Source organism: Argiope bruennichi, chromosome 6, assembly GCF_947563725.1.
Source record: "Argiope bruennichi chromosome 6, qqArgBrue1.1, whole genome shotgun sequence".
Taxonomy (NCBI): domain Eukaryota; kingdom Metazoa; phylum Arthropoda; class Arachnida; order Araneae; family Araneidae; genus Argiope; species Argiope bruennichi.
Genome location: NC_079156.1, coordinates 135,714,325 through 135,729,423, shown reverse-complemented (window position 1 = coordinate 135,729,423; position 15,099 = coordinate 135,714,325). Strand labels below are relative to the sequence as shown.

Below are 15,099 nucleotides of genomic sequence, written 5' to 3'. Positions count from 1 at the left end.
TGTGAATATGACAAAGTTGTAAATTGATAATCTTCCTTCGCCCCCCCCCCTTTTCAATAGAAATTAGCAACATTTATTTACGTTTGGGAAAAATTTTAAAAAGTTTCAAGACTTTTAGAGTTTAGTAGTATAATTAAATTTTTTTGTATTACCATGATAAATAATTATTATGCACTAATATTATATTTCCAAAATTATTTGTTATAACAAAACACATGCAAAATATTTCTAATTAGAAGTAAACAGCATTAATTCTGCAAAGTGTTCACATTGAATTGTGAAATATGTCATTTATTTGATCGATTCGAACAAATAGAAGATTCCAATATTAATGTAAGTATCCTTCTGGGATGGATTAAAAATTTTTTCATTGGCAAATTTGGTTAAAATTTATTTTAATGTCCTCTTGAGTTTGTTACCAGTATTGTACCTCAAACAAGCGAAAGTTGTTGTTTCTCTAGTGTTTAATATTTTTTTTTCTTTTTTTTTAACATTAAGTGAATTATTCTCCCATTTCTATATTTCAGTTCTAAGAAGGAAAGTATGTTTCACTTTCAGAACGCAAAACAATTATTTTTTTTTTTAAATGTAAATATATTCTGATAAATTGTAATGCAATTAAGAATTCTTTTTATGAAAATGAAGTTATTTTGGAATGCAAGACACTTTATTGTAAATAGAAGTAGCTGTTTTTTTTTTTATTATTATTATTTTTAAGTAACAGCTACTTCTATAGGCTAGTCTTCTTCATGTCATAGGGATTTAGTGACATAAGAACTATTTTCTAACCAAATTATGCCATTTCATTTCATTGAGATCTTTTTGATTGTTTGAATGATTTTCAATTTTTAAAGGTGTCCGTAAATATATATATTTACATCTAGGAACCATATTATTAAATTGGGATGTATAGCAACAATAGCTATTATTTCCTGGTTTCAAATGTAGAAACTGAATAAATTCATCAATATGCATATATTAAATTTTAAAAATATCATGACAAAAAGTTTCATATCCATTACAGTTGCAAAACAGTGATACTGATACAGTTTAATCCATATTTGTGTATCTAAAATTTTAAGTCAAAAGAGGTACAACAAATCGTAGAGTAGATGCAGCAGTTATAAAGTCTACCAATATGTCCTCTACAGAATGAGATTGATGAAATTAGTAGATATTGAATTGCTTCATTCCTTAGAGATTGTTTTATTGACAGTTATTTTAACTCAAAATTTTTTCAAGAAATATTATCTAGTTGTAATTTAGTCTAAATAAGAAGCATATTTTTTACACAAAAGAGCTATATGATCCATATCATTAATAAGTTAACTGGCACGCTGAATTTTTCACCATGTAATTCATATGGCCCCGCCGGCCACTGGTGACCTTTATGGCAGTCAACTTGTTAATGCTGTTCCATTCATAACAAAACGGATCATCATAGAGATTCAAAAGACCTGGAGTTATAAGTACTTTGCTGATTAGTCATGACAAATGTCGTATTCCCTCCAGTTTTGGACCAGGTAAAAATAGACCAGATATCAAGGTTTGGGAGATGAAGTATTTGCTGTTTCGATAATTATTAATTGTGATGTGATGTCTCATTACTTTAGAAGAGATCCATGCAATGCAAGGCATATTTTCTGTAATTTTTCTGGCTAATCGATCTGCTAGCTCTTTCCAGATTATTTCGAAGTGGCCAGGTACCTACAGGAGGGATATTCTTTGGTTTAGTTTGGTCATTGTTAAGTTTGAAGGCAATACATTATATAATTTTTGATAATTTGATGAAGATATTTTTCACGGAAGTAAGAACAGTGTAGCTATCTGTAATTATTTTATTGCTTTATTATTCTTTTATTAATGTTTTGCCCTGTTTAGTTATACTACTACTTTGGTAATATGAAGATGCACATTAAATCATATTTTAAACGCAAATCTAAAAATAGTACAGATTTTGGTTATTTTATTGTTTTTGCAAACAAACAAGCAATTCAGATTTCAAAAGAAGAATGAAATGCTTTCACTACGTATTATCTTGATTTTATAATAAAATTTCTAAAATATTTATTTAATAAAGAAAAATATTTAGATGTACAACATTTACAAACGTTTCTGTTACCAATGATTAGGAGTCTGGAGTTGCAGTGTGTGCCACCAATCTTGCTTTAGGTATGTATCTGTTGCTAGTTCCATTCATGGTGATAATGGGAATCGGAGGAGCATTGAGGCTCGCTTTAGCGGGAAATCGCTTTCCAGCAATTTCAATTTCAAAACTGGCATCACTAGATATAAATTCCGAGGAAACCACTTGAGGTTCGCCAGTCTTTTCATCATAATTGTGCACGAATCCAAGGCAAACCACTCGCTGCAGTGTGAAGCCATAACCGGAAGATGTAGTCTTCCCCACATACCGTCCATTGCGATAAATAGGTTCTCGACCCCAGGCCCAAATGTCGGCTTCGGGATTGTGATTTTCTAATTGAAAGTGGACCAGGCGTCTTTTCATCCCCTGATCCAACTGCTGCTGTAAGGCCGCTTTGCCCAGAAAATAATCTTTCTGCAAAAAAATAATTTCAAATGAAAAACTAATTTTAACTTAAATATTTAGGTTCGTTTATCAAGAATTTTACTGAAAGCATGATAAATATATTTTAAATGTACAATGAAACATGATTAATGAAGAATAAATTTAACAGCATTCTGGAATGCAATTTTTTAAATTTGGCATTATAATTGCAAACATGTTTAACCTGTGAATGTTTTGTATGTAGCAAGTTACATTCTCAAAAGTGCATCATTCATATATGATATTTCCTTTTATCTTAATTTAACCCATATTAACTTCATTCTAAAATGTTCTCTTAGAAAAAAAAAATCTTCTAAAATGCAATACGAGCTCTGTAAAAATGCTTAAATCAGCGGTTCTCAGGCTCCGACTGAAGGGATATAAATCTGTTAAGCCAAGCAAATTCTTTTAGAAGATACCTATATTCCCCTTACCTAAATCGACACGTGTAAAGAAATCGCTATCAGAATCTCATAGTATATACTCGCCGGGGGGGAAATATTTCGGTCTGTTTCGCTCTTGTGCTGTGCTGTAGATTGACGTATTTCGTCACTTCTTGTACATATTATGCCTCCCAGGATGGAGTAAAGCGAAGTTTAAAATTCAAAAGTGTCTCCTCTCTTCGGTCACGGAACTGCTTTAAAAAAAATGTATTTTTACATTATGTATATGTGTAATGTAATATTTTAAAATCTAATTTAAATCTTAATTACCAAATTTTTAACTTATTTAGCCCATATTCTCTTATTTCCTAATCCAATTCTCTTTTTCATTTATTCTACACGCGCTCTATAAAACTGATGATTTCAGCATTTTCACACGCTCCGAGCGAAGGTATAAATGTCTCTAATACTCACAACATTCTTTTAACAATACCTAAATTTTCCTATTCTAAATCGACACATGTTTAAGAAATCTATCAAAATCCCATATTAAAATCACCGAAGAAAAAAATTTGTCTCTTTTTGCACTTGTATCACGATCTAAACGGACGTCAGTTTTATCTTCGCTTCTTGTCTATAAAATGCCTTCCATAATGAAATAACCTGAAGTTAAAATTTCAAATGTTTCTTCTTTTCGGCCACGCATTTGCTAAATTACAAGGGGTGTTCAAATGAAAAAGTACGAAACGTCGTAACAAGGTAATCGTTAACATATTTGCCTTTGCCGGTATGGGAGAACGTAGCGAGACATCTAGGGATGCGATTGGAGTCTCTGGTATAGATCGGAGCATGCGCAGGCTCTCCTGAGCTCTGAAACGCTCTTTATAAGAGTCTCGCGTCTCTAGAAGAGGCTCTTATAAAAAGCGCCGTCTAATTGACGTGGCAGTACATTTTACGGAAGGCAATGGCCGAAAAGGGAGCTATGGCGAAAAGGCAATGTACTCACCACAGTCCTGCCGGCATGGAAGTTGAACCCGTTAGTTCGGAAGTCAGATGTCAGTGCATTAATTGTAAAAGAAAGAGATCGATCAGGAGTCAGATATTGAAGGATGAACATCAAGTAGAATATTTAACAACATTGATAGGCATGTTCGAAGGATACGGAGATGATTCTAGCCCTGAATATCATGACCACACTATGCAGAGGAAGATGATCATGGTGGAACTGGAGCACTTAAAGAGTGAACATGAATTAATTAACTGCCTTCAACCCCATGGCTGCCTAGAAACTGAGCAGGTTGAGGATTTTAAACTCTCCCCTAAAAGGTCCATCAAGAAGAAAAGACCGGGGCTACTCACGGAGAGTGTGGTTCTGCTCCTTGATAACGCGCGTCCACACGTATCCAGGGTCACACACGCGGAACTGGTCAAGTTCAAGTGTGAGCAACTCGACCATCCACCCTACAGTCCGGATATGTCGCCTTGCGATTTTCATGTGTTTGGTATCCTGAAAAAACATCTGAAAGGGACGCGCTTCAACTCGGACGGCGAACTCAAGGACGCTGTAAAAAACTGGGTCTCGTCACGACTACAGGAATTCTAGGGACAAGGAATCCTTCGTTTCATTAATCAATGGGATCGTTGTGCTCAGACCTATGGTGTATACTTTTAATAAAGTCTTCATTTATACCCACAGTATCGTTTTGCACTTTTCATTTGAACACCGCTTGTATGTTTACTCATATACATGCATGCAAATTTTAATATGGCACTGTAAAAGCTATTAATTGCGAACGGGACATGCATTGTAAAAGTGAGTTATTTTTCTATCACTTTAATAATAATTTCACCCTGCTTATTGATAAATTTATAGTAAACTAGTCGCCTTTGGCGCCAGCTAGTTCGCCGAAAATTTCGACTATTTCTGTTTACTTTCATTTACATCTCTTATGCATAACAAAGCCAAAAAAAAAAAAAAAAAATTGTAAGCATTACATTTTAGAAGACGTTAAAGCCATGTTATTTTTATAGCCTTATATATGTTGTATTCATTATGAATGTAAACCATTCTAATGGAGTCAAGTCCTATAACATCATATTGCTATTTAAAAAGTAAACTTTCATGTATCTGTCAGGATACTGTAACTTCACATTTCTTATTCCTTACTATTTAAATTTAAAAGTTTCATAGAGCTCTAATTCATATTATGTACAATTTGAAAGTTGTGTTCTACAGTCCACTTTTTTTCATCTGTATGTTCATTACATCACTGGAAAGGTCAGTAGATTTAAAATTGTTTTAATTAAATCATTTCCCTTTGCTTCATTAAATCTTAATAATAAAAAGAATCAAAACTTTCACTAAACAATTTTACAGCTTGTACTAAAGCTCGCTCAATTTGGGAAAATAAGCTGAATCTTGATCATCAGCAATGGGGAGGGGAGCCAGGATAAAATAGTAGCAACATTGAAAATGACTTGAATTTCACTTTAAAAATGAAATATATTGTTGTCAAATGCACTCATTTTTTAAAAAATTGATAAAAGAACAGAAAATAATTATGCAACAAAAAACTTCACTTTTATTGAAAAGGTAATTTTTTGAATTTTATTAAGTGTAAAGATCAATTTTGTGTAGTAATATTTTCGGAAGTTTTTCCGAAAAAACAAAATTTTATTCATCTTTTATTTGAAATTCTAATAAAAATATGAAGAAGAAAAAGCCTCTCAGAGATGCATAATCCCACCCTCCAAAATATATATGTACCAAGTTCGGTAGAGCTCTAGATCAAACAATTATGCCTCTAAAGCTACAACACACATTTTATTATTAATAGAGATGTAAATCAAATGTATATTAGATAAAGTTCCTCTTTCTTAGATTAAAAGATAACTACACAATCAAATAATTGAACGCTGTTTGAAATTCAATTAAGCAAAGAAATCTAATGTTAAGAAATACAGAAATATATATATATATATATTAAAAATTTGCCAAAATTTGAGAAAAATTTAGACACTAATAAAATTTGTGTCATTAAAATGACAATTTTACAGTAATGTAAATGACAGTTTTGTGAAATAATATTTCTAGGAGTTATCACGGGAAAATATCAAAGTTTCAATGATTTATAATTACAAATTTTTTTAAAAAAATCACTTTAAGATGCACATTTTCAATTTCTAAAGTATATTTGTGCCAAAAGATATTATATTTGTTATATTAACCCTTATTTATCCCTCTAGAATAGTGGAGAGTCATTAAAATACATTTAACAAATTGATTGATCGAAATGATACATGATTCATAAATCATCAAATATACGACATTAAATCTTTTTCAATCCACTTCTTAAGATGCTACCTAATTTAGAATACTTTATTGTTCCTATTTTAGTTTAACAAATTTCTCATGTCGTTGATCAAAAAATATTATACTGAGAAATGAATAGTGTCATCAAAACAATAATAAATGGATCCATCTTCAATTAAAGAACAAATTTTGAATATGAATAATTTCCTCAGAATTTCAGAAATATTCCCTCTATAAAATTTAATTAATGGAAATATGTTATGTAACATTATCTATTTTCAATTTCTGAAATGATTTTGACAAGTAAAGGATCAGGCAATACGATTACTCTGCTAGAAGTTGAGTATTTAAAATAATAATAATAAATTGTGCCTTCATTTGGTCATTACTTTTAAACTTTTATTTATTAAAACTATTTCTGAAAATTTTTCCTTAATTAAAAAATTTTTTTTTTCAAAAACTGCTTTAATTAATTAAAAACTTTTTTTTTTTTTTTTTTTTTTTTAGGAATTATCTAGAATGCATTTTTTTATATATATATAAGTCCCTTCTTTCTTTTCTTTTGAAACAATCCTTCAAATCCTTTTCAAACAAACGAGAAAGAAAAATGGGGGGAGGGGGGAAAGAATGCCCACTGTTTCTTGATTTACATAACAGAAAGAAAAAAAATGATTAAGCACAAAAATCATTGAATAAACAAATTCTGTATAGTGTTTCCCAACAGTAACTTTTTTTATTATTGTTATTTATAATTTATAACATAAATCAAAGTTATATAATTTTTGATCAATGATTTTCTATTTCTATCCCCGCCCCCCGGTTCAATGACTCGGCTAAAAAAAAAACTTGATTTGCCTACAAAAAAGTAACATGCAACATTTGTCTTGCATATATGGTAATGGACCATTCTAAAAAATAATTCGTTGGGAAAAATATATTTATACATTGTTCCTTACTTACATCTGTTAAGTATTTTTAAATACAAGTTGTTATATCTAATATATAAAAATGACTTTCTGTTTGTTCATATTTTATGTTCTGCCATGCCATTCATCCAATAGCGATAAAACTTTGCCAACTTATTGCTTACACTTGCGCGAAGGTTATAGGCATAGTACAATCACTAGCATTTATTTTGAACACAAAAAAATTTACAAATAAATCGTTTCTATTTAATTAATTTGTCAAAAATTCTGCCTCACAAACTGCAGTACAAATAATATCAATGGAAGACATATTGGGATCAATGTATAAAAATAAGAGAGTATTTTGGATGAGAAAAGTCTCTTTAAAAGATATTCTTAAACTCTTAGTAAAATTGATACATCCTAAAAACTCAGCTTCTCTTTGAACACACTATATAAATGTAATATATTATGTACATGATGTAAAATATATATTAAATATCATTCTTGTTTTAACATCCTTTTATATATATTAGCATTATTTTTAGATGTCTTTTTTTCACTTACTTGCATCCTCACTTTAAAGCCTCGTCCAACTTCAAATGGAGTAGTGTGGCTATCTAACTCTTCCGCCCAAAAAGGAATAAACTTTTCAATACGAAGAAAACGTAATGCATAATATCCTACATTTCGAATTCCATAATCTTTTCCAGCATTTAGAAGATTATGATATACATGTAGGGCATACTGAAGAAAAAGGTAAATAAATAGATATCATTAAAGCAAATTACAGTAAATTTTTTATTGCCAAATTTTAGTAAATTATTTCTATAAACATATGAAGACAGCATTACAATTTCAATTTTACACTTACACTTTTTTTTAATTAATACGGATTTACAGATATAATATGCGATATAGCATTTTATAAATACAATCAATAAATCACTGGAGTAAAATTTAATATTTATTTTAAAATATTTTTTTGTTTTATAAACTAATTTGTTACTATAATGCATGCAAGATATGTAAATAACATTTCAAAAATGATGCATTTTTTTAAAATTCAGTTTATATTTGTTAGTTTTAATTTTCACAGTGTACATTTGAGAAGATAATCATTATTAATTTTTTCAATAAATTCTAACATTATTTTTTAAATGAATAATGCATTCTTACCTCTGAAGGTATATACAGGGAATAGCCAGGTTCGCCTGTGTTATTGAATCCCATGACAAGAACTTCACCAGCATATCCAACATTGGTTTTCTAAATTGGAATTAAAGTTTATATCAAAATAAAATTCCTCACTCAATTCCATGAGCATTATTGAGGCATAAAGAAACACAAAATTCAATACAATCTTTCTGAATCAATGACACTGCATCACTTTTGAAAGATAGTCAAACAAACTCTATTGCTATAAATAATAACGATGAATATGTGTGTTGAAGCTCTACAGATCAGATCATTTAACCTTGAACTACCAAATTTAGTACAGAATGGGAACATGTACTTTGGGAGCAATTTTAAAAAATTAAATGAATCTTAGCATTCTTCCATGATAAATTTCATATATATTGTAGCACAAAAATGATTTTACATCTTAATACTTTTCTTTAGTTTTTCAATTATTCCTTTTTTTTAGGGGGGGAGGCATATGTATACATATTTTTTTTTAAGTTAATTTTTAAAAAAAATATTTTGAATATATTTTGCATCAAAATATTATACAGTACACTCCCGATTATCCGCGGAATTGGGTGGCGCGGCCGCCGCGGATAACAAAAATAGCGGATAATCCGAAAAAAGCTAAAAACGGGTATAGCAAAAGAGAAAACAGTCATTCCAACTTTGAAAAATCGTTTTATGTACAATAAAACGAAAATAAACAGCAGGAAATGTTTAACTAACGCTTAATATTTTAGTATATCACTCAAAACTAACCTAAAATGCATTTTGTTAATGAAAACAGAAAAGTGCTTTGTACTTACGAGAGGCATCAAGGATGCACAGAAAAATGAATACATATTTACTGTTTTAATACTATAATGTATTATGTAAATTTTTATAAGCATAACTGTAAAACTGCACCTTTTTGATCAGTCATTTGTGTTTGCTTCTTGCTTTGGAAGCATTTTTTCTTTGTTTGGAAGCAAAAAAAAAAACTTAATGCGGCAGGCGCGGATAACCCGCCCGCGGATAATCGGGAGTCTACTGTATATATATATTTTTTTATGAAGTAAAATTCAAATTGTTTTCAGTGTTATTAATATTTCATCATTCTAATTTTTTTATCTCATTCACAATGATCAATCATATGAAGATCGGCTTATTTTTACATGATGAGCATATTTCAATATACAGGTCTTTTTAATAAAATTTTGAAATTTGTTGCACTTAAAAATGATTTAATCAAGTAATGGTAAAAAATTTTATAATGTATCCCTTTTTAAAGATTGATGCTTTTTTCTGTAATATAATTAACTGAATAAACACATTGATAGAAGTTTAGGAAAATGCATAATACAATTAACTGAACTGTATGAGACTGTTCAAATAATAGTATAAATCATATATCTGTCAAAATTAAAAAATATTTAGCTATGGACATCATAAAGATGTTTCAATGTTTTTGAATACTGTTGCTTTTCCTATAATATATAATCAGAATTTTTTATATAATCAGAAACATAAAAATATAGACAGAAAATTAGGGAAATACAAAGCACAATTAATAGGAAGGTGTAAATTTCTAAAGTTGCATAAGTTATGCATCTATGAAAATTTAAAGTTTAAAAATATTTTACTGGATATGTCATTAAAACTAAGTTACACAATTTTTTAAAAATGAAATTAAAACATTTTTTAACAATCATTTATGCTATTGTACTGGTCATCAAATGAGATACTATTATACAATATTAAAATTAAACATTCTGAAAGAATATTCCTATGATTTTGATATGTGCGTAGGAAATTATGCCGTTTTGCAGATTAAAAAAAAAAAAAAAAAACTTAAAATAAATGAAAATTCTAAAGGAGTTCATTCTAATAAGAGTATAAATAAAGATCATGCATAGAAATTCACATCGGACTTATGGCCCAAGACAATCTAAGGTCCAAATCAATATTAAACAGTACAATAATTTTAGCAAAATTTCATAATTTTCTCAAAATGAATATAAAAATTGATGCCAAAACACGACACTTTCTGAGTTTAATAGTGATCAAATCAATGTTATAAGTGAATTTATTCTTTATTTTGACTTTTACTTTTTAAACACATTTTTGCAAGAAATAGGTACAACAATTTATACCAGTTTTAGTTTAATTAAGGTTATTAAGTTATTTCAGCAGTTTTAAACAGCTTAAAATCGAGACATGGAAGATGTATGATAAGGGGAAAATGTGATAATTAATAATTCTAAAAAACACTGTCTGCCAAAAGCAAACAAGCCTTATTTTTACAAGCAAAATAAGGAAAAGAGAGTATTAAATGTTTTGGGAAATTTTATATTCCTGTCACCATAAGAATCATGTTTCTAGATTAAAGGATTGGAAAATACATGTTAAGGGGATTTATAATAATTAAAAATGCAATGATTAATGATTCCAAAAACATTATTTGCCAGAAGTAAAAATTCAACATTATTATTATCATTATTTGACAAGCCAATACAATAATAATTTAGTTTTCAACTAATTCCCATAGCAAATATGGAAATTCCAAAGCTGCTGGAGAATACGCTTGTGTGCAAAGAAAATTGTGGCAAAAAAGAAATCGGCATTAGAATTTGGTGAAAAATATTAAATATTTTGATCAAATTTAATTCAAATCCTACTTCTCAAAATATTATGTTTAATTACAAAAATGCCAATTTTGTGTTTATAATGGACAATGCATTTAAAAATAATAAATGGTTATTGAAAAATCCAATTTTTCAAAAATCTTGTTTCACATATAATCAGTCGCCTTAATTTTTTAACAAGTTGTCGTCAATGATGGCTAGTATTTAGGATTCAGTCAGTATATTAAACTAGCATTTACATTAAGCGAACTCTAGTGCAAATTTCTTCCTTTCAGTCGTTGTTCCATTTTTGCCGAAATGTAAACAATTTGAACAAAGTCAACTGTTTCTGTGCATGCATATCTTTTGCAATTTGGTGCAAGGAGGGGGGGGGGTGATCTTGATATATATACGGAGCATCATCCTGGCAGCCAATAAGAAGCTATCATATTCTCGCCATTAAAACTGTATTCAGTAACGTAAAAGCATTCATCGCTGTAAAACGGCCAGCCGTTTGTCCAGTTCATTCAATTCGTTTATGTTAAATTAGTGTAAGATTCTTGTAATATGAGCCATCTCTAAGCATTAATCTCAACCAGGCTTTCCCCTAGGACCCGTGAGAGATATTTGATTTGATATATAATCCAATTAGTAGCGGCCTGTTTTTCGAGCCAGAGTTAACATGTCTCTACATATATATATATATATTGATCTTGAAATAATCTATTAACATTTTTTTTATTTGTGTATTCTACAGATAATTTTTTAATAAATTCTTTCTCATCCAAATTCAAGTATATTTTCCTTATTTCATGCTTCAACATTTTCGAAAAATGTGGATTATATATTTGTCTGTTGAGTACCAAAAAGCCTTCATGAGGAAGACAGGAATTTTTTGTAGAAATTCTGACAATTACAGATGATTTGTTTGACAACTGATCATGATAAGATGATTATGCGTGTTGAAATTAGATGTTTTTACTTCCTCATATATGAAATATATATAAAAAAAATATTGTAATTGGAAAAAAAAAAATCAAGCTCCAGATTTTGATGAATCTCCACGTTCCAAATCTCCCTAAGTACGAAAAATACATTTTCAGAACTATGTCTCTCTGTGAATACGATAAACTATACATATTATATGAAAATGTAGATTTTATACCAAATTTGCATACAAATTCGGAAAAAGTCCGGCTGTCTAAGTACAAAACATATAGAGCCAGATAGGCAAAATCTGGTACACAAATTTAGCTCTAAAATCCATATGAACCAAATTTCGCAAAGAATTGACCACCTGTAATATGATGCCTTAAAAACACAATAACTTAAATATATGAATTATGGTTTATGATCTTGGGACTTGAAATGTAGTTCTGCTTCAAATTTTCACTTCAATCGGCCTGGAAAAATGCATACGATTTTCGCTTAGTTATGAGTTAATCGCATGTCAACAATTAATCATCAAGCATTGATATTTCATAACTATTTCTTGTCAATGCCAAGCAATTAATGCAAAAGTATCGATTTTCTTTACTTTGCTACAAAGTACATACAACTTTCATGTGTGAGATTCAAAATAAATATTTGAACATTCGCAGAGTTCACAATCCTACCCATGGTCCACAATTTTATGCGGAGGAAGAGGGATAACAATGATTAAAGAATATGAGAGAAGGCTTTGGGTGACCACTGCCACTAGTTGTAATAATGTAAACAAGTCTAAGCATTTCAAAGTTAAAAAATCTTTTTGCAAACAAAACTATTGATTTAACAAATCAAAGCAATATTCTATTAAGTATTTTATTTTATTAAAGATAAAGTCCTTCACTCACTTTGCAAGTGAATCCTGCAATATCCATTTCGGTTCTAGTCAATTCTGACATGAGTTCTCGAGATTTCGGGCCCACAACATTCAGAACGGTATACATTGACGTAACGTCACTCATTGAAACTGAACCATCTTTTGGCATATATCTTCTCATCCACTCACTGATGCGTGTTTGCTGTGCAGTAGGTGACATCATAAAGTAGCTAAAAAGTATAAAACATACATTAACGGAAATAGCAATATAATTGTAAATCAGGCACACCCACATTTTTTTTTTTTTTTTTTTTGTTGAATAAAGAATGCAATACGAAATAACATATACATTTTTTATTTATTCCATTTCCCTTTTCTTTTTACTGTTATATATCACTATATTAGTTATACTTTTTAAAAATGTTTTTGAAATAATCATTTTTTTATATCAGTTTCAAGACAATATAAATGCATATATTATAAATATTATCATTGTTCCCAGACGAAAATCACTATAATTGTAATTAATAGTACAATTATACATTAAAGCATTAACCGAGTAAATATCCTAAATTTATTTACGATACATGATACATGTCAATAAACATGTCAAAAAAATATTTACATTACATTTGTTTGATAATGATTTAAGACAGTATTTATATTTTACATTTTTATTTAATTTGTTACAAGTTTGTAAAGATGGAAACTTGTAACTGATTTTTCACATAATTACTAATATGTTACTCTTGTGAAATTGTGTATAATTGTGTGCTTTGGATTACAATAAATTATTTTAATATTTTTACACCTTAAAATGATTAATTTTATTAACTTTTGTTTCAATAGAAAGGTGCCATCTGTTTAACAAAATTTGCAAAGGTTAAATTAAGACAAAAACTAAATAAGAATTTTTTTAAAAAATTAATGCAAACTTTGATTTATAAAGAGCTTTAATGTCCATAACTGATATGCAAAATGTATACTTGCAAGCAATATTTAAGATGTAATAAATACCAGTTATGAGCTCTTCTTAACAGCAGGCAATCGTTTTCATAACAGCCCTGGTCATTCTGCATGCCAGAAGAAACAATATTTCCAACTGGAACATTGATATCATTGGAGCAGAGTAGTTGAAGAAAGTCAACGACTTCAGTTCCACCAGACTGAAAAAAGAATCTACAAATGAAGTAATTATGATATAAATGAACTTAATTAGAAAATATAATGCTTTTATCAAAAAATATAATATTACTAAAAATGGAAAATCATCCCAATAACAATATAATTTGAAATGTCTAGACTAAATTTAATATTCTTTTTTAAAAAAACCAACTAAGAAGTGATAAATTCATCATATCATAATCCATAATCAGAATTCCATCTTGAAAGAAATCCTCCATGCCGAAAAGGAATGTTAATGACAATGTATGTTAAAATGTCCCTTTAGACAGAACAGTAATGGTAAAATAATTAACACTAGTTTTATGGAAGTGCATCATTTTGACACATTTCAAATATCATAAGGAAAATTACAAACTTTGCATTTTTATCTTATCTCTTGCACTGACTTTAATCTGTTGAACGAAGTAAATACATATTGATGTCCATTTTCTTCAAATGAGTTGAAATATTGTAATTTTCTATGTGGCATACTTATCTTTACGAATGTGTGTCAGTTTGACGCAATCGTAAACCTAGTGTTAAAAGACAATAACAAACTCTGGAAACAATAGTATATTACAATGAGACAAAGTTTAGAGTCAACATAGAATACCAAATGGTGTGCAAATTTACCATTAAGGCAACATCTTTTCGATGGCCTCTCTAGCTGTTTTTCAACATTTGAGATTTAATGGTAATAAACACACAAATCTTATACAAGAATGTACTACATCAAAACTATCTTAAAGGATTTTCTATTTCAGTTGTCCACTAAACTTGCAGAAAAGCATAGATTATAATCTCCCATCACGTAGTACTTCGCAAGAACGCAAGGGTTACCAAATTAGCTTTTGTAAAAGAAACAGAAACCATAACACTTGCAAAATATGTGAAACGATTGTTTGTGGAAAGCATACAAATACAATTGAACGTTTGTGTAAAAGATGCACAAAATGAATGTAAAATATTGAAATAATATATACTAACATGTTTGAATAATAAAAACTTTCTATAAATATATATCTCATATTTTTATTTTTTACTTATGGAGTAAAATTATATTGCCTTCTAAGTGGTTGTTTTATCTTTAAATATATGTAGTCATTCACGCGTCAGATTGATGTGTGTTGTAGAGATAGGTAGTGTATAGGGATTGCAATATTGGTATAC

The 15,099-nt window shown here is 29.3% G+C and overlaps 1 protein-coding gene across 1 annotated transcript in view; it reads right to left on the bottom strand.

Moving 5' to 3' along the window:
- Positions 1-2,033: 2,033 nt before the first annotated feature.
- LOC129971633 (pyruvate dehydrogenase phosphatase regulatory subunit, mitochondrial-like) overlaps positions 2,034-15,099 on the bottom strand; it is a 42,302-nt gene continuing 29,236 nt past the window's right edge. Inside the window, exons 14-18 of the mRNA XM_056085583.1 lie at positions 13,783-13,931; positions 12,797-12,995; positions 8,350-8,439; positions 7,738-7,917; positions 2,034-2,560 (exon numbers count right to left, since the gene is read on the bottom strand). Coding sequence (XP_055941558.1) covers positions 2,129-2,560; positions 7,738-7,917; positions 8,350-8,439; positions 12,797-12,995; positions 13,783-13,931 — 1,050 coding nt within the window. The 3' untranslated portion in view covers positions 2,034-2,128. The remainder of the gene's footprint in view (positions 2,561-7,737; positions 7,918-8,349; positions 8,440-12,796; positions 12,996-13,782; positions 13,932-15,099) is intronic.